The sequence below is a fragment of the Rosa chinensis genome, chromosome 6 (assembly GCF_002994745.2).
Source record: "Rosa chinensis cultivar Old Blush chromosome 6, RchiOBHm-V2, whole genome shotgun sequence".
Classification (NCBI taxonomy): domain Eukaryota; kingdom Viridiplantae; phylum Streptophyta; class Magnoliopsida; order Rosales; family Rosaceae; genus Rosa; species Rosa chinensis.
The window spans coordinates 6,996,437-7,017,131 of NC_037093.1; the positions used below are offsets into that span (position 1 = coordinate 6,996,437).

At 36.2% G+C, this 20,695-nt stretch overlaps 2 protein-coding genes across 2 annotated transcripts; both read left to right on the forward strand.

The window, feature by feature from the left end:
* Positions 1–4,022: 4,022 nt before the first annotated feature.
* LOC112170713 (putative UPF0481 protein At3g02645) lies at positions 4,023–5,687 on the forward strand. The gene has a single exon (XM_024308033.1). The coding sequence runs from the start codon at positions 4,023–4,025 to the stop codon at positions 5,685–5,687; it is 1,665 nt and encodes a 554-aa protein (XP_024163801.1).
* Positions 5,688–16,032: 10,345 nt separating this feature from the next.
* Positions 16,033–16,920, forward strand: LOC112174144. Its single transcript, XM_040507572.1, has 5 exons — positions 16,033–16,046; positions 16,143–16,253; positions 16,376–16,445; positions 16,549–16,647; positions 16,796–16,920. The coding sequence occupies exons 2-5, from the start codon at positions 16,195–16,197 to the stop codon at positions 16,892–16,894; spliced, it is 327 nt and encodes a 108-aa protein (XP_040363506.1). The 5' UTR covers positions 16,033–16,046; positions 16,143–16,194; the 3' UTR covers positions 16,895–16,920.
* The last annotated feature ends 3,775 nt before the right edge of the window (positions 16,921–20,695 follow it).

Consider the following 20,695-nt stretch of genomic DNA (forward strand, 5'->3'; position numbering starts at 1 on the left):
TTTGAGGTTTGGACGACAATAGTAACCACACACACACCCTCATGCAGTGTATCCCAGCGTAGCCAGATTAATCACTGCACCGCAGACGCACGAACCTTGGTGTTTAATCGACCTAGGTCCCTCAAATCTGCTGGCCACGGGGTGGAGGTAGGATTCGAACACTAGACCTGCGGGTTCCAAACTAGGCCGCTCGACCAACACACCACACCACATGGTTATAGCTTCATTGTTAAATCTGAGGAGTTAGCACTTACATATTAAATTCTGGGATATGGAAAATTAAAACTTGCCCGCTAAACATTGTTTCATGGCCAAGAGATTTAGCTGTGGAGGAAATTGATTTCATACGCATTCAATTTTGGGTTCAGATACGGAATTTAGGATTTCACAACAGACTTTGTGGCTTTGTGCTGTGCTATATGGATTGATCATACTCAAGGATTAAAAATATATGTATCCACATATCTATCGAAACTTTGAAAAAATGAAATATCAAAAATATCAGAGATATATAGGGGATATTCAGGAAAATATATGTTTTTTCAAAAAGTCAATTTATCAAAATTATATATAAATACATATGAATGTCAACTTCATCTACATCCAAAAAGAGACTCTAGGTGGTTAAAAGGTTGCTCGCTGGTCTACGAAACTACAATGATCAGACCAAGACATATGACCCATGTAGTACGAATTGTAGTGATGAATATGATAGTTTTAAATCTCTTTAGAGCTGCCGACTTTTTCCTCTACAAGGAGATAATAAGGATGAATCCAACTAGATGTCTGATTATATACTTCTCCATATTGATTATATCCATAACCGTCATAGCTAAATTGGTTGTTGCCTTCATGAGATTCATTTGAGGTCTCACCTAGATTCTACTCCTCACTCGGATTTCCCTTAAAGGAAATACTCCTCACCCAGATTCACTTTGAGAAGATTTCTCCTCACTCATATTTGCCTTGATAAGATCTCTCCTCACATAGATTTGCATTTAGACAGAATCGCCTTGAGTGTATCTCTCCTCACCCAAATTTGCCTTGAAGAGATCTCTTCTCACACAAATTTGCATTTGAAGAATTACTTCTCACACAGAATCGCCATGAGGGGATTTCTCCTCATCCAGATACCTCTTGAGAGAATTTCGCTTCACCCAAATTTGCCTTCAAAGGTTTCACTTCAAGATTTTTTTCCCAAACAGGTTATGAAGATAAATATGGAAAAAAGTTGTATCTCGAAAGGAATACTCCTTACCCAGCTTTTCTTTGATGAGATTTCTCCTCACCCATATTCGCCTTGAATAGATCTCTCCTTACACAGATTTGCATTTAGAGAAATGCTTCTCCCTCAGAATCTCTTTGAGGGTATTTCTCCTCACTTAGATTAGCCTTGAGGAGATCTCTTCTCACACAGATTTTCATTTAGATAATTACTTCTCACCCAGGATCGCTTTGAGGGGATTTCTCTTCACCCAGACTCGTGTTGAGAAGATTTTACTTCACCCAAATCTGCCTTTAGAGGTTTCACTTCTAGGTATTTTTCCCAAATAGGTTAATTTGCCTCTTTATTAGGCCATATCCTGACTAGAAACCATTGTTAAATTTTACACCCTGATATAACCTCCATATTCCATAATATATGTTTCACCGTGAATAGCTGAGTTTTTTTCCTTCTATTGTTTTGTTTTTTCCATAAGAATTTACAGATATTTCTTCATTTTATCATAGATATATCTCAAATATCTAATCGGGTAAATTTGATGATATCGGAGAAATTTTGCAGAAACGGAGAAAGATAAGATACTTTCCCCATATGATATATCAATCCCTCCAAAAAAAAAAAGGAGATATCAGGAATATACCAGAAATATCACAAATATTTCAATCCTTGGATCAGGCCATGAACTTTCGCCCCTAAGGAAAAATAAATAGAAAAAGATGCTTAGAAAAAAAATAATGAATTAAGACATGAAGAGAGAAATTTTAAATACACCCCCTCAATTACTTAATGCACATCCCTTATATTTGTTATCTCATTTTTTCATTAAACTTCCATCTATGCCCCTCCTTATCTATATTATTATTAAGAGAGAAGAGAACTTGCTCTCCAAAACTGAAATTTTTTACCAATTTAACCATTATATATTAAAAAAACTCTGATATATAATTAATCAATAGGGATAATACAATAAATTGTAAAATAAAAAATAAAAGAAATAATAGAAAACATGATAGTTATATGAAAAACTTTCTTACTACCTTTAACTTCTCTCCACACAACCACTGCAAGTGGCCTAGTGGTTCTTGCCTAGTTGGATGTGCTCCCCAACCTAGGTTCGAACCCCGAAGCTGTCAAAGTGGCCAGACACTATGCTGCAATGCACAGTTGGAGCATTTCACATGCGCCGAAGGGGTCTATATTGGACCTAGAAAGCCTTTGGGTTCCCCTTGACAAAGTAAAAAAAAAAAAACTTATCTCCACACACATAGTGGGTGGGCCTTGCTAGTTAAATAATAAATAAATGAGAATTGAGAAAAAAAAAATAGGTTGGCTATGTATCATAAATTTTTATTTAATACATTCTTTTTTGTTTTAGTGTGAAACTAATTTGCTAATTAATTTCGGACATATCAATATGGTAATTACTAATTACCTTTCTGCTTTCTCATATCAATGAGGTTGATATATCGCTAGAAGATTGAATAACTTAACTTTCTTACCTTTGTTCTTTTTCAAGTTGAAAAACTTGATGCCTCTAAGATTTTAAAATATTCAATATATGTCAATATCTTCGTGATCGATATAGTCATGGTCAATATTAAAATCGCTAAAGAATGAGCCATGGTGATTGTTTTGCAAAAAAAGTAATTAATCATGATTTATTCATGTAACCAAGATATATTTGATGATTTTATAACTTCTTTCAATATGTTTCAACCAATTTAGTTTCTAGCTAATTCTTCATGTTGACTACAATTATTAAAGCTGTTATTGACGTCAATGTATGATCTTGATGAGATGTCGATTGTATTATGAAGATGATGACAAATTTAACCTATAAGAAAATATTTAATTAGTATTTTGATATGTAAAGCATTTAATTCTTATTTTATTTTTGAATACTCTTCTTTGGTTTTATTTTTATTTATTTATTAATGAGGAGGGGTATAGATGGAAGTTTGATGACAAAAAAAATTTAGGGGTTGTGCATTAAGTAATTGGGGAAGTGTATGTAAAACTCCTCAGACATGAATGGACGAAAATATCCATCAAAATAAGCCAGCTGGCAGCCTCCGAAACGGAGCTAACTGCAGCTCCAGGTACGATTATTCAGTAACGGTGCGTTTGGATGAGAAAATTATAAAATCCGTAGGAATTTATAAATGATGGAATCTTTAACTCCATTAATCTAAAATTCCATTAATTGCAATTTCTATTGTTTGGTTGCATCTATTTAGGATTTGAAATGTGTAATAAATTAAGAAAGTTTAAAACAAATAAAAAGATAAAATAGAAAAAAGTCTTATTTTGGAAATAAAAATTGAATACTTCAAAGGAATTCGTAAATGACACCTATTTTGGTGGAAATTAAAGTGAGGAATTTAAATAACGAATTCCTTCGTTTTTTTCTACAGAGAAATTTAAAATTTCCAATCTGATAATGCCAAACAAGGGAATTGGCTTCTAGGAATTATGAAATCCTCACTTTCAATTAAATTCCATCATTTTTTCCCTCATCCAAACACACTCTAAGGGTTAGAATTTCAGGTACCTTTTTGATATTTTTGAAACTTGAAGCACAAAAATTTAGAATGGCGAAAAGATTGGGTGCAATACGGATGATTTTTCCTTTTAATTATATCTTAGTTATGCATTGTGCTTGGCACACTATTATTAACGTTGCTAAAAACCAAATATATTAACCTATTTGTAGTAGTAATGTTATAGAAACCACGATTAATGCTAATCAGCAACCTTTGCCAAAAGTTCATCGAAAGCTTAGAACAATAGCCTAAATATGTCTTCTCTCCAACCAACATTCTCTTCCAATTCTAGTTCAAACTTCAATGAGCTTCAATGGGTGATTCAAATCCAAAAATTCCTAGAGGAAGAGTTCGAGCATGATATTGAAATCCCTATCTCCATTTTCAACGTCCCCAAATCCCTCATGGCTAGTGACCCAGAATCGTACACCCCTCAAGTGGTTGCGATTGGTCCTTACCATCATTGGCGTCCGGAGCTGTATGAGATGGTGAGGTATAAAGTGGCTGCAGCTAAAAGAACCCAAAAGCAGCTCCAAACCCTCAAATTCCAGGACCTTGTTGACCAATTGACAAGGTTCGAGCTGAGGATTCGGGCTTGTTACCACAAGTACCTGGAGTTTAATGGCGAGACATTGGGGTGGATGATGGCTATTGATGCTTCGTTTTTCTTCGAAATCCTCCAAGTCTATGTAGTCCAAGAAGGGAACACATCGACGAGAGTTTCTTCAAGGATGGCACATTTGGTTGACTATGCAGGAAGGAAGTCAGCACATCATGCCATCCTTAGGGACTTGGTGATGCTTGAGAACCAAATGCCACTATTTGTTTTGAGAGAAGTGTTGGCATTTCAGTTACCAACGTTGGAATGCACCGACAATATGCTTCTTTCCATGTTTATGGGACTGTGCAAAGAGCTCTCCCCATTCAAGATGAATGATGAAGATATGCCAAAGATCCAAGTGTCGAGTTGTTGTCACTTGCTAGACTTTTTATACCGCATGATCACCCCCAAATTAGAAACTAGACCGTCAGAAATTACAGAAACCGAGGATGGTCCGGCCACACCACACAAGGGAAAGTCTTCAGATAACTCGAATTTCCTCAAACAATTTCTGGAGAAGGTAGGGAAGCTGCTATCGAAGTTGAACAAGGGCCCGATACGTCTTTTGAAAAAAATTCTAATTTCTCGACCTGTAAAAGTGTTACACAAACTGCCTTGGACTATCCTTTCCAACCATGCTGGACCCGCAATTTTGAAACAACCTCTCGAGTTACTTTCCTCCCAAGACAAAGAAGCAGTCAAACCTGAAGATGATAAATCAAGCAATAGACCGCCGTTGATAGAGGAGATCACCATCCCATCAGTCTCCAAACTCTCAAAATCAGGTGTCAAGTTCTTGCCCGCAAGTAGTATTTCAACCATCTCTTTCGATGCTAAAACTTGCTCATTTTACCTCCCGAGTACAAGCTTAGATGGGAACACAGAGGTGATCCTGAGAAACTTGGTGGCCTACGAGGCATCAACTGCATCGGGGCCATTAGTTTTTACTCGCTACACCGAGTTGATGAACGGAATCATAGACACCGAGGAAGACGCCAAGTTGCTTAGAGAGAAGGGTATCATCGTGAATCGTTTGAAGAGTGATGAAGAAGTGGCAAAGCTGTTCAATGGCATGAGCAGGTCCATTAGATTGACCAAAGTGCCCTTCTTGGATAAGGCAATCAAAGATGCCAACAAGTATTACCATGGTAGATGGAAGGTGAAGATGAGGAAGTCTTTGAAAACTTATGTGTTCGGTTCTTGGCAATTTCTGGCTTCGCTCGCTACCATTTTTCTCCTGCTCTTGATGACATTGGAAGCATTTTGCTCAGTCTATAGCTGCAGTCGCATGTTTCATATCAACACCACTAATAAATAGCTTATAAGTTTCGCTGTCATCTTGCTCAATGACCCTTCTTAATTTCTTCTTTCGAAAAAGATTAAGGATGGTTTGGTTTGCTTTTTTGCTTTTCTTGCAATGACTGAAAGATTGTAGTACTTATTTCTTAATGGTTTGATTCTTTCTTTCTTTGTTATTTTTCTCTGGTGAAGTTAGTGATTTTAGTGATGACAAAGGGCATCATAAACTATTTTATGTTAATATATCGTTTGGTGTTAAAAAAGAAGAAAATGTTGGCAAAAGAGGCCTTAAGAGCAGGAGACAAATATCTTTATGCAAAGTTTGCTGAAAGACAATCCTCAACCTATGCCCATCTGCGAGATCAACTTCAAGAAGAAAAATGCTAACGAGGAAGAAAGAGATCGCTGTTAGATTTATGAATTGGTATTTAGAGTCTCACCGTGTTAGTATGCAGTGCATAAAGGATCTAACACAAACTACATATGATTTGAGTACAAATAATGTAGAGAACAATGAAGGTTGCTGGGTTTCGATCATTATTTCTTTCTTTTTTTTCGTTTTGTTTTTCCTTAGAAAAGAATGGTTTCTCCTTTCATAAAAAAAAAAAAAAAGGTTTCTAGGATCTGAATGGGTGACTTTTGTATTTTACTATGTTATAAGCGTGGAAAATTTCTTTAATCTGAGCGTGGAAATTACTATACAATTGAACCCGGAAGCTAATAGATTTTTTTTTTTTAGGATTGAATTTTTTTTTTCTAATCGAGGCTATGCAATTGTTTCCTAAAGGTTGATATTGAATTGAACCAAAGAAGAATGATACAAAGAGAAGAAGGAAAGGAAGATGAAGTGGAAAGGACAGGTAGAAATCGTTCACAGAGAGAACGAGAAAGAGAAAAGAATCTGAATGGAAATAAAAAGAAAATAAGAAATATGTGTTTGTGCAATAATTATGGACAGATTCGGAAAATACAAAAGTTATTTTGTAAAACATTAATGTTATCGTTTTGAGTAAAATAAGAGGATACACGGCAGTAAATAAATGAAAAAGGATAAAAATGAGAGATAGATGAGAAGATTGTTGGGAATCCCCAAGAAATTTAGTATAACAATTTCACAAAGCAAAGTCTAACATAAAGCAAAAAAGGCATGTCCAGAGTTCGAATAATAATCAAATCTCTTTTAGAGATCTGTCTAATTTAACTGCTACCAAGTACATAAATTCTATTTCTTTAATGGAATTAGCTCTGGAATCACGCTATTAACTAACAAATAGTATATTATAAGCAATAGCCTTTCCAAACCAAGCATTGGTCTATATCTGATCTACGTCTGTTTGCATGTACTATGTCTTTTTAATTACGAAAAATCATTCTATCGTACCTGACGTTTTCATCATTTTAAAGTTTCGTACCTTAAATTTTAAAAATATTATAAAGGTACTTGAGGTTCTGACCCCGATCGAATAATCATACCTGAAGTCATTAGCTCCGTTACAGAGACTGTCAATTGCCATATTTTGAAAGGTATTTTCATCCCTCAAGTATTTCCCATTATAATCCCATATAATTACATAGATAGCTTTTTTCAGACCCCTCATATCGTTCATCCTCTCAAATCTCTACGCTGCCACTCTCACTTTATGTGAGAGCTTCTCCTCTTCTTTGAGAGTCTTTGCATCGTAATGTGAATCTATGAGAGGCCTTTCCCCTTCTTTCTCTGCCAAATCCGTTCACAGAGTCATGAGTCTAGCTTTGGTGATTAGATCCTAATGAAGAGCTCATAATTGAATGGGTGTGAAATCAATTGCATGGTTGTAAAATCAAATTCAATTTTGGAGTATAGCTTCATTGTTTTTGTTTTTGTTTTTTTTTTTTAATAAAGGGCTGGTGCAACTGTCTTCAAGCCTTGATTAATGAAACTGCTGAATACAAAGGGAAGACATTAAGCCTAAACCCCTTATTACAATAAGCACCCAGAGTAATTCCTGAAATAATATCAGGAATCTCTATCTCTATAGAATACTTGTATTCTAACAAGCACCAACTAGCAAAGAATGCTCTATTGGCTACCCTATTTACTTTAACATAGCAGTGATATAACGGAAAGATAACTCGATATGTAATCCGAATACAACATAGCATAATTACCAATTGCACAATTTTCCTATTATGTTGCCGTCGGAGGGTAAATCTGACAACACTTAACTTCACTCTACCACTAGGAGGTAGTGACCATTTGACAAAGCAAAGAGTTCGCTGCCTACTTAGAGCAGACAAGGCACTTTGAGTGCACACACAGGCTGTAACGTCCCGTATCTTAATTTACCTGTTTACTAGTCATTTGGACGGTAAACAACCTTTACTTTCACTTTTACTGTCGTTTCAGTACTTTTAGGGGGCCCTAAAAGATGACTTTCTGTTCGAGTCAAAATTTGAGAAAAAGTTCTTCATGAAAGTTGTAGAGAACGTTAAACCGAGCGCGTGCATATATGGTACGTAAAAATTGGAGTTCGTATGCAAAAGTTATGGCCAAAATACTAAAATTACTGTTTATAGTAACTTTCTATATATAGAGAAAGTACTGTGGTAAGTTTCGATATTTTTCCAGAAACTTACCGAGCTTTCTGGGGTCTTCTTTGTCCGACCATATCTTCCTCCACAGGCCTCCAATCGACTTGATTCCAAAAGCAATTTTTCTCACCTTGACGTTGCCTATAATTTCTCTGAAGACATCGGGGTGAAAAACGAACTGTGGAGGGAGCTGCAAGGCCGAGAAGCCTCATAGCTCGAGCTGGAAATCGCCTCCCTTCACCGGCTGATATCTTCCGATTCCGGCCACCCCAGACGACCAAGTTAGATTGTTGGGAGCGCCTTGGGACGTAGATGATGTTCCCGGAAGCTTTTGCCGAGATTTGAAGCGTGGAGGAAGAATCGACGGTTTGAAGTTTGAAGTTACTATTCACGGTTCGGGTTCAACCTTCCCCTTAATTGTTGAGGTACTTCCACTCATTTTCTAACTTGGTCACAGTTGAAAGAATTAATGGGTGTGTTGAGTAGGTGTTACTGCCAAATTTTGGTGGCCATTGGAGTTGGTGGCAGTGGCGGCGCAGCCGCCACTTTGGGCGGCTGTAACGGCGGCTAGGGTAGCTTTTTAATTTCAATTTCTGGCTAGTTAAATTCTATAATTATCATAGAGCTTATATATGAAGTTTGGTAAGGATTGGTGGAGTTTTGAATCGGTTATAAATTTCTAAAGATTTGGATTTCGATTAATGTTAATCGTGGATCCGATCGTCGGATTTCCTCCATAATTGTTATATAGTCTGAAATCGATGAGTGGGCAGTGTTGGTGAAGTTTGGTCGGATGCAGAAGAGGATTAGAGAAGTTGAGGTTATAGGTTTTGAGATTTAATTATTGATTATCGTAAAATTATTTTCCGTCCGATAATTATTTATGTACGAATAATTGTGTACAGGACGAGGTACCGACTCATCGCTCGATGAAGGAACTCGTTTGCGTGGTCGCCCAATAGTACAGTGAGTGGACTTTTACTTTAAATGATGCATGCATTTATTTCTTTGAATATGCTCTATTTATTTATCAATTTACATTTCAAGCGTGTGATTTTAATCTCAGAGATTGATTTCGCTTTATCTCATATAAGTGCTTTCGATAATGATTTGTTTCGGAAGTTGATTATGATTTATAATCTTATTTGACGAATTATTTATTTCCGAGGTGATTTCCGGAATTATACCCTTAATTATATTCTATTTCGATTTGAGACTTTTAAAGGATTTTCGAAATGGGATTTCGATGGAGTTATATTCCTTATTTATTTATCGACTTCGGTTTTGGCATTGGGAATGCCTTGATGATGATTTTGAAATTGGTTTTGTTTTGGTTTACGGAAAACATGCTTATTATTATTTTCTTCCTATTTATTTGAATTTGAGATTATCTTGGCGTGTAGGACACGTCATTGGAAATTCTTTTACGAGAGATGGGGAAGCCTTATGTATTTATGGATTTACTTGGTTTTCGGATTTCTGTTGCCATACTTTAGGTGACTATTATCATTGCTAGCATTGATCTTCCGCCTTTGTGGCGAGGTGATGGGATCACCGAAGCCCTCCGCCTTTGTGGCGCTGGTTACTGTCTCTGTGACAGTAATTCTCAAGCCCAGTATCCTATCGCTACACATAGTGGCGTAAGGGTATATTACGGGAGTAATGGGAGTACTTTAGCCTGGGAGGCTATCACCCGAGCCTGGGAGGCTCACTCGTATGACTATCATCTTCCCCTATTCATTATATTCTTGACTAGCGGGGCTAGTCCGATTTTCCGTTTTACCAGCGGGGCTGGTCTTATTTCTTGAGTATTGGAGTTTCAATCCTTTCTTATCGTTGCTTGACTAGCGGGGCTAGTATGATTTTCACTTTAGCCAATGGGGCTAGTCTTATCTTCTTGAGAAATGAGATTTCGGTTTTACAATATATTTTTTCGAATGTTATGACTAACGAGGCTAGTCGGTTTATCGTTTGAAATCCTCAGATTTAAAGCTAATTGTGTTTGCTAATTGTTGCATGCATCGGTTTTTAATGAAATAAATGTGGGAAAGTATGAATTTCTTTTCCTTTAAAATTGTTTATTTTTGTCCACTCACGCTAACGTTTTTCGTCTACTTTCCCCTGGGCCCTTCGGTTTCAAATGCCCAGTTTTCAGGCAAAATTAGTTGAGGTCGGGCGTACATGGAGTTGAGGCATAGTCAACTGTAGGGCTTCCGCGTTTGCCTTTGAATTAGGTTTTCCTTATTTACCTTTCTATTAGAATTGCTCTGATTACCTGTGGGATTAATGTTATTCAAGTTATGTTTTGTGTTATGTGAATTGGACGATGTTGTGATTTGGGGAGCAGGGTGGCTCCAGGAGAATAAGGATGAATGACTTAGAAGTGTAAATTTCCTTTCTACAGGTTTTGAGTAGTCCATTTTAGGGGAAGTTCTGCCAAATTTTTGGAAAAATTTCTTCTAAGGTGGGCCCCGCAGGGCCACCTCGGATTTCAGGGTGAAATCTGGGTCGGGTCCTGTCACAGGCAATTAGTCCGACTAGCCCTATATATGCAACACAAATAGGGACTTATTGCTCGCAAAAAGCGCAAAACAACTAAAAAACATAAAATAGTAAAAACAATAAAGAAATAAGGGCTAAATACAAATTACTATCCTGTGGTTTAGGTCCAAAATCAATTCAGTCCCTGAACTTCTAATTTCATCAAAAACACCCATGCACTTTCAATTTTGATCTAATAGGTCCAATTTGTTAGTTTTCCGACAATTGAGTTATTTAACTTATTAATGTGGCTCATATATGACCTATGTTTTATAACGTGGTGTCGAGGTGATCTGCATAGTCAATTTAGGAGTAAGTCTTACTATTAAAAATAAATAGTTTTTCAACAAATAATCCAACTATAACTTGAACCCATAACAGAATATTAACGAATTGGACATATTAGATCAAAATTGAAAGTGCAAGGGTGTTTTTGATGAAATTAGAAGTCCAGGGACTGAATTGATTTTGGACTTAAAACCACAGGGTACTAACACTACTACAAAAATTGAATCAGACGATGCATTATAGTATTCCGTCATCTGATTGTTTTTTTTTTTGGACGTTGTTTTTAAAAAATCTGTCGTCTGATATGGAATTAGAAATTAGTTCAGAAGATGTATAAGGACAGAACCGTTGTATGACCCTAAAAAAAATTGAGCGCCAAGTTTCCCACCATGTTATGTGGTGCCAAAGCCATTTGAAGTCCTAAATTTTCCCCAGTCAGACGACGATAAACAATAAACCTGTGGTGTAATAAATATGTCTGACCGAAAGGAGGGAAATTTCCCTCCACCATCTTTCTCCAACTCCATAAGGAGGGAAGCCCAATTACTAGGAGACGAGCCTCAAATTTAAATGGCTGCATTCAGACCACGTTCTTACATAAATCTGTTGTGTGATTCCTCGTCCAAATTCATAGGGCCTCACAAATCCGGCTGAAACCCTAACACTTGGTGCAAAAAACATAATAAAAATAACTAAATAGCAAAACCAAACACAACAATAGCAAAACCCCCTTTCGACAGCTAGCCCTCGCTCTATGTTGACTCATCTCACTGTCGACAGACCCAAACCTAAACAAAACCTCTCTCTTGCGCGCGGTGGCCTCACTCTCGATAGACCTAAACCAAAACCAGAATCCTCACTCTCCCATAGCCTCATTCTTCTCTCTATCTCAACATACCCAAACCAAAACGAAAATCCTTACTCTCTAGCCTAAACCTCACTCTCCGAAACCCTCATTCTTCTCTCTAACCAATCTCATCTCTTTGAGAATGAGATTGAGCAGGTGAACTGAGATTGAGCCGGTGAACTGAGATGACCCCAGTTTAGCCTCTCCAGATCTAGTCGATTCCCTTGGAACGAAGCACTGTTAGCGGCTCCAACTGGTTCTCGTCGCACCCAGCTGCCAACAAGCTATCTCAGCTTCAGCCACGATTACCCTGACCTGCAGGATTAACCCTTACACCATAGAATGGTCACCGGATTTCCATACAACAAAACCCAGTAAGCTTATGAAAGCTCGTATGAGTAACTCATGAACATCAATCAACAACTCACACACATCAGCTTAAGGAAACCATGCAACCATGATTCCTTCTAACACCCCATAACCTTTCCATCGAAAGGACAACATAAATCACTGCTGTGACAATGTTATATTTGCTAACTTAACCATCAAGAAACAATTCAAGTCTCATCTAGACAATAAAGGAAGAATGCACTCTGAACTCTCCCTTAAACTACATACTTATGAGTCTCCAGCAACCTCGACCGTTACCCTCATAAGCTATAATGGCAGACAGAATATAGCTCTACTGAAATCGTAATCACTCGTCCGGCCACGAACGTGATTACCTATTTCCTGCCTTGGTCACCATCTGTGACATGTGATGTTCAGACCCCATCTGGTCTTAGAATCAACATTAAGGTCACCATCTGCGACCTGTCACCATCCGTGACATGTGATCTTCAGACCCCGTCTGGTCATAAAATCAAACATCAAGGTCACCATCTGTGACATATAATCTTTTTAGACCCTATCTGGTCTTAAAGTCAAACGTTAAGTAAGTCGCACCCGACCTAAAACGTTACAAACATCTAGTTTCGGCTTTCCCAATCCCTGCTCACCATCCGTGACCCTTGGTACAAAGACCAATACATCTAAAATGAGTCACGCTTGACTCAAAAATGTAACATCAAGCTCAATACTTTTCAAACAATAGAAAACATCTTTTTCCACAATATTGTTTCCTGAAAAGTCACATTCAACAATAATATGAACACTATCATGCATATTATTCATCACACATCATCCACAAGAATATATATATTTCACGTAAATATATATATACATGTACGTAGTCATTCGCTCAGGAATGCCTACTAATACCAACTATAGTTTGCAGTTAAATAAATAACGCCAAAACAATAATGGTAACTCCGTTAGTAAATGAACCTTGTGAGATTACTCACCTCGAAACTCCCACTGCGTCTTCAATATAGCACAAAGCCGCCAATTCCACAAAATAACCGTCTAATGTACTTCGTCAAGTACCTAATCACATACGGTTCCAACTTAGTAACGATTCTTCTCTCTAACCAATCTCATCTCTCTGAGAATGAGATTGAGCAGGTGAACTGAGATTGAGCCGGTGAACTGAGATGACGCCAATTTAGCCTCTCCAGATCTAGTCGATTCCCTTGGAACGAAGCACTGTTAGCGGCTCCGACTGGTTCTCGTCGCACCCAGCTGCAGGTCGAGACCAAATTGCTTCTTTTTCCTGTCGCACCTAGCTGGAAGATCAAATTTCTGGTATGAAAATCGTTTCTTTCTGTTGATTCTCTTCGATTCTGTAACTGGGCTTTGCTATTACGTCTTGTTTTCACTTGGGTCCTCTCAAGTTTCGATATTTTGTTGTAATTTCAACATATCTGGGAATGTGTAATGCATGTATGGCTTTTATTGCAATCGTTGACCCTATTGTTTTGTTGAAAGGAGATTTATCCTATTTGACTGTTTAAACTTTCTTTAAGTGAACTAAAGTGGAACCTTTACATTGTTTACAACATGTTGATGGAGAATTTCCCGTGCTGTTCACAATTGAGATGGCATGTTAAATAATTAATTGTTGGTTGGAAACTGAGAATTCAATTGAATGAAAATGGGAATTCCAGGTTTTAGATAATTTGATACTTTCCAAAATGATTTGGCTAATTGACCCTTGGGCTACTTTCCCTTTGATATAAGTAGGGCTGTCAATTCCGACACGACCCGATAACACGACTCGAAACCCGCACGAAATAAAGCGGGTTGAACCCGCACGATTAAAAAGCGGGTCGGCCGTGGGTCAACCCGCCATGACCCATTTAATAAATGGGTTGGCCACGGGTCAACCCGCCAACACGAAGTGAACCCGTATAACCCGATTATGGTATACTTATTCTTGAAATTTTGGACGTTGGGAGTATTTGATCATAGAATTAGATAATTTGAAATATTTTGCTTTATAATTATTAGATTTAATTATTTATGAATATATAAAATTATTTATATTCTTCGTCTTGTGGAGTTTTTAGTGAATTTAATCAATTTATGCATTTTTTTAGTTAAATGGATCGCATTATTAACCCTTAAATGGATCATTTTGTCTAACACGACACGGACCTATTTGTTAAATAGGTTAAGCGGGTTGGAAATGGGTAACCCGTTTAATAAATAGGTTGGGTTTGGGTTTAAATTTTTGACACGATTATTAAATGGGTTGGGTTTGGGTTTGTATCTTGCGACACGACAAATACTTTAACCCGACACGAACCCAACCCGACACGACCCATTGACAGCCCTAGATATAAGATGCCTTACTGTTTAGGTGAGAGAAATGACTGACCAGATAAAAACGTTAATTACTTGATCATGAAGGTCAAAGGAATTTTTCTTTCTGGTATATATTAGATCAAAAAAATATGGGTTGACTGCTTTGTGGCTCATAGATAAATTTTCAAAATATGTCATCTCATTTACAATAATTAGACCTTTTTTTCTTCTTCTGAAAATCTCATTGATGTTGAAAAAATGCAGCCTGGTCTTTAATCCTATAATCAAGAAGCTGAGAAAACCAAGACTTTTGGCACTCTCAAAGACAAAGGTTTGGACTGGAAACAAAGTGGAAAGGTTTTGTTTTTAATCTCCTTCACCTGTTTTGTTGTTTAGTAAATGGTCCTGCTTATGGCTTATGGCTTTCAATGGAAGATACTGGATTCATGATATTTGTTTTTTATGTTTAATTATTTAATTTTCAAATTCATTACATTAGCTTGGATGAAAAGAAATTTGATGTCAAACTTTGATTTTTGGACTAGGTTGAGAGAATTTGATTTTGCAACAAACAAAAGATTGTCCATTGACTAGATTGGTTGAGTCCAGTCTTAAATGAAGTCTTAATGTTTTGAGCTTATATGCATGCATTTGCATAGTAACTTCAATAAAGGTGAACACTTTCATTTCACTTGATGGTGGATTTTTGGAAGTGCTCCCATTCTGTTTACCAAATGGTTACTTTCAACTCTGTGTCTTTGCTTTATTTCACTTAGATATTATGAAATTTTTATTTATTTATTGATTATTGTTAACGTTGGTTGACATTGAAAATTTGATTTGTAGTTTTTTGTATAGTTGGGGATTGAACATTACGTATATTGAGAAGTTTGAAAGATCAAGTTTTTGAATTCCTACAAGCCAAAGCAGAAGAGACAAAAAGCCCACAACACAGAAAAGCTTTATCTTGGGGAATTCAACAAACCACCGACTTCCCATTTGTGCTTCTTTACAGGTAGTTAGCTCTCAATACCTCTCTGTTATTATATTTGGGAATGTGGGTTTTTCAAATTTTGGCATCTGGGTGACTTTGTTTGAAGCTGAATTATGATGGGTTTCGTTGAATTTTAGCATTTGCTCGTAAACTTGGGAGCTTTTAATGAAGTCGATGCATTCGCTGGCATTACTATTTATCTCTAACATAATCACCATAACCATGTTAACTCAAATGATACGTAGATGAATCTTTGTAAATATGTTTTTTTTTTTTCCCCTTGATCTCAGATTCTAGAAAGCCAAGTAATGATTTAATAATACCTTCTTAGACTGTATCTAAGAAGTGGTAATGGTAATGTTCAAAAAATTTGTGACAATTTGGGAAACACTCAAAATCGTTATTCCCCTTCTAAAACAAAGTTGTGAGAATTTGGTGCCTTACAATGCATCGTATGTATATGCTTAAACCAAAGCTTTATTATTCATATATTTGCCGCTTTTACATGCACATGAATATTTTCTTGAAATGATTTTAATGAACTGTAGTGCTCATTGGATATTGACTGTGATCGATCCGGACAATGACACTGTCTATTACATGGATCCGTTAAAAAGACGCCTTGGGGGTAACGGAGAATGGAAAGATATTGTTGACACGTAAGTTGCTCAAAACTGACTTTTCACTGGAAGTTTGTTCAACTATGCTGGTCCTTTTCTATTGTTAGTCACCTTATACATTGTTGGTCTTTTCTAATGTTGATTTGCTTATATATATATAGTGCCATATCAATGTTTAGAGCAGACCGCAACAGGAAAGGACGAGGTTTTCCTCAATGGAAGAACATGGCAGTATGTGTTTGATATATTCATTTTCTTTTGAATAATAATTCAATCAATAAGGGGTAGTATATGTATGTTGTTGATTGATGGTGCACGTTGTGTATTTTTGTAGGGTATTCCATCACAGCCAAACGACAAACAGTGTGGGTATTATGTGATGAGATATATGAGAGACATCATACATGATACAAACTTGGGTTTTGCAGAAAAGGTAACTGAGTTTTCTGTTAGTTTGCTATTTTGAAATGAAAAAGTCTGCAGGTTTGCTGTTAGTTTTCAAAGTAGTACATACTATATATTGTTTCAGTTTTTCAAATGGTATGGCATGAGTTTGATTTTTGATTTTTAAACTATTACAGTGGGGTAGGAGAGCTAACTATGTTTATAGTCAAGTGGAAATTGATGAAGTGTGTAATGAGCTCGCAAGTTATGTGCTCAAGAACATCCTCAAGTTGTAAAGTCTGCAGTTGCTCATGGCCTAGAACCTCTGAAGTGAAATAGGCTAGAAATGTGTTTTTGTGGTTTGAAGTGAGGATTTAAAGTACATTTCTTCACTTATTTTGCTATTGAAGTAGCATATATAGATGTGCTCCTTATTTTGCTATTGGAGTAGCATATACAGATGCTCTTTATTTTGTATTGTGTAATCCATTTAGGTACAATTTATGTGGGTTATAACAATATTAGATTGATCTATATTAATATATATCTAATTACTGTTCATTTGGTAATTACTGATTTTGGAACTGTCGTGTGAAAGCCTACATCTAGCTATTTTTCTATCATCTGAGTTCAAAACAGACAATGGATGCTTACAAACAAAAAGAGTGGTGTGAATAAGAGTCCCACAACGCGCACAAAAATAAACAATCGTCGTCTGAATCCAAAACACACAATGGATGCTTACAAACAAAAAGAGTGGTGTGAATAAGAGTCTCACAACGCACACAAAAATACCAAAAACGTCGTCTGAATTCAAAACAGATAACAGTTGCCTTGTAAAGAGAGTTGTGTGACTTAAACTCACACAACGGGTACAAAATAAAGCGACATGTAAATCGCAATCACACAACAGTTTCTAAATCTGCCTGTTGTCTGAATAACAGTCACACAACAGCTAATGCTGTCGACATGCTGCCGAGAAGCTACCGAGCCCTTCACACGACGGTTTCCTACAATTGACCTTCATCAGACGGCGCCTCAATATACGACGGTTTGCCTTCATATTAGACGATAGTTTTTAGCAGTCATTTGATTCAATTTTTGGAGTAGTGTAACTAGTATTTAGCCCAAGAAATAAACAGCCAGGACCAAGCCCACGAAGTGAGTCCATACCCAATCTACTGCCTAGATCGGGCCCACAAGTAGCTCCCAAGCCCAATTGACCAAACCCAAGAGTCATCCAATCCGCCTGCCCAAATCAGCGGCCGCTCCACTCCTTCATTGTTAAATCTGAGGAGTTAGCACTTACATATTAAATTCTGGGACATGGAATATTAAAACTTGGCTGCTAAGAGATTTAGCTGTGGAGGAAATTGATGACGTACGCATTCAATTTTGGGTTTAGATCAGGAATTTAGGATTTCAAAACAGACTCTGTGTTGTGCTATATGGATTGATCATACCTTTAATCCTTATGTATCTACATATCTATCGAAACTTTGAAAAAATAAAATATCAGAGATATATAGGGGATATTCGAGAAAATCTTTTTTTTAAAAGTCAATTTATCAAAATTACATATAAATACATATGAATGTCAACTTCATCTACATCCAAAAAGATACTCTAAGTGGTTAAAAGGTTGCTCGCTGGTCTACGAAATTACAATGATCCGACCAAGATATTTGACCCATATAGTACGATTTGTAGTGATGAACATGATAGTTATAAATATCTTTAGAGCTACCCATTGTTTCCTCTATAAAGAGATATTAAGGATGAATCTAACTGGATGTCTGATTATGTACTTCTTCATATTGATTATATCCATAAGCGTCATAGCCAAATTGGTTGTTGCATTCATGAGATTCATTTGAGGTCTCACCTAGATTCTACTCCTCACTCGGATTTCCCTTGAAAGAAATACTCCTCACCCAGATTCGCTTTGAGAAGATTTCTCCTCACCCATATTCGCCTTGATAAGATCTCTCCTCACATAGATTTGTATTTAGAGAAATATTTCTCACCCAAAATCGCCTTGAGTGTATCTCTCCTCACCCAAATTCGCCTTAACGAGATCTCTCCTCAGACAGATTTGCATTTAGAGAATTACTTCTCACACAAAATCGCCATGAGGAGATTTCTCCTCATCCAGATACCTCTTGAGAGGATTTCGCTTCACCTAAATCTGCCTTCAAAAGTTTTACTTCAAGATTTTTTTCCCAAACAGGTTAATTTGCCTTTTTATTTGGCCATATCCTGACTAGAAACCGTTGTTAAATTTTACATCCTGATATGACCTCCGCATTCCATAATGTATGTTTCTCTGTGAATAACTGAGTTTTTTTTCTTCTATTTTTTGTTTTTTTTCATAAGATTTTACATGTATTTTTTCATTTTATCGGGGATATATCTCAAATATCTAATATATATATATATATATATATGAGATATTTGACAATATTGGAGAAATTTCGCAAAAACGGTGGAAAATAAGATATTTTGTCCCTATGATATATCAATCCCTCCAAAAAAGGGAGATATCATGTGATATATCAGAAATATTGCAGATATTTTAATCCTTGCAATGATTAAAATATCTGTATCTACATATTTATCGAAACTTTGAAAAATGAAGATAAAGAAAATATGGAGAATATCTGGGAAAATATATCTTTTTTAAAAGAGTTAATTTATTGGAATTACATATTAATACATATGAATGTCAACTTCATCTACATCCAAAAAGAGACTCTAGGTGGTTGAAAAATTGCTCGCTGGTCTACGAAAGTACAATAATCAGACCAAGACATATGACCCATATAATACGAATTGTAGTGATCAACATGATAGTTATAGATCTCTTTAGAGCTACCAATTGTTTCCTTTATAAGGGGATAATAAGAATTAATCCAACTGATGTCTGATCATGTACTTATCCATATTAATTATATCCATAAGCATCATAGCCAAATTGACTGTTGCCTTCATAAGATTCATTTGAGATCCCACTTAGATTCCGCTCCTCACTTGAATTTTCCTCGAAATGAATACTCCTCACCCAGTTTTTCTTTGATGAGATTTCTCCTCACCCATATTCGCCTTGAATAGAATTCTCCTCACACAGATTTGCATTTAGAGAATTGCTTCTCACCCTGAATCTCTTTGAGGGTATTTCTCCTCACTCAGATTCGTCGTGAGGAGATCTCTCCTCACACAAATTTTCATTTAGATAATTACTTCTCACCCATAATAGCTTTGAGGAGATTTCTCTCCACCCAGATTCGCCTTGAGAAGATTTCGTTTCACCCAAATCTGCCTTCAGAGGTTTCACTTCAAGGTATTTTTCCCAAACAGGTTAAATTTGCCTCTTTATTAGGCCATATCCTAACTAGAAACCGTTGTTAAAATTTTACACCCTAATATAACCTCTATATTCCATAATATATTTTTCACCGTGAATAGCTGAGTTTTTTTTTTCTTTCTATTTTTTGTTTTTTCCATCAGATTTTACTGATATATCTCAAATATCTAATATATCGAGTATATTTGACGATATTGGAGAAATTTCGCAGAAACGATGAAAGATAAGATATTTTCCCCATATGATATAAAAGGAGATATCAGGGATATATAAGAAATATCATAGATATTTCAATCCTTGAATCAAGCCATGACCTTTCGCCCCTAAGGAAAAATAAATAGAAAAAGATTTTAGAAAAAAAAAAAATGAATTAAGACATGAAGAGAGAAATTTTTATTACTTAATGCACATCCCTTATATTTTTTTTATCCCATTTTTTCATTAAACTTCCATCTATGCCCCTCCTTATCTATACTATTATTAAGAGAAGAGAATTTGCTCTCCAAAACTAAAATTATTTATAAATTTAACCTTTATATGTTAAAAAAAACTCTGATATATAATTAATTAATAGGGATAATACAGTAAATTGTAAAATAAAATATAAAAGAAATAATAGAAAACATGATAGTTATATGAAAAACTTCCCCACTACCTTTCACTTCTCTCCACACACATAGTGGGTAGGTCTTGCTAGTTAAATAATAAATAAGGTGGTTCTATTAACACCTCC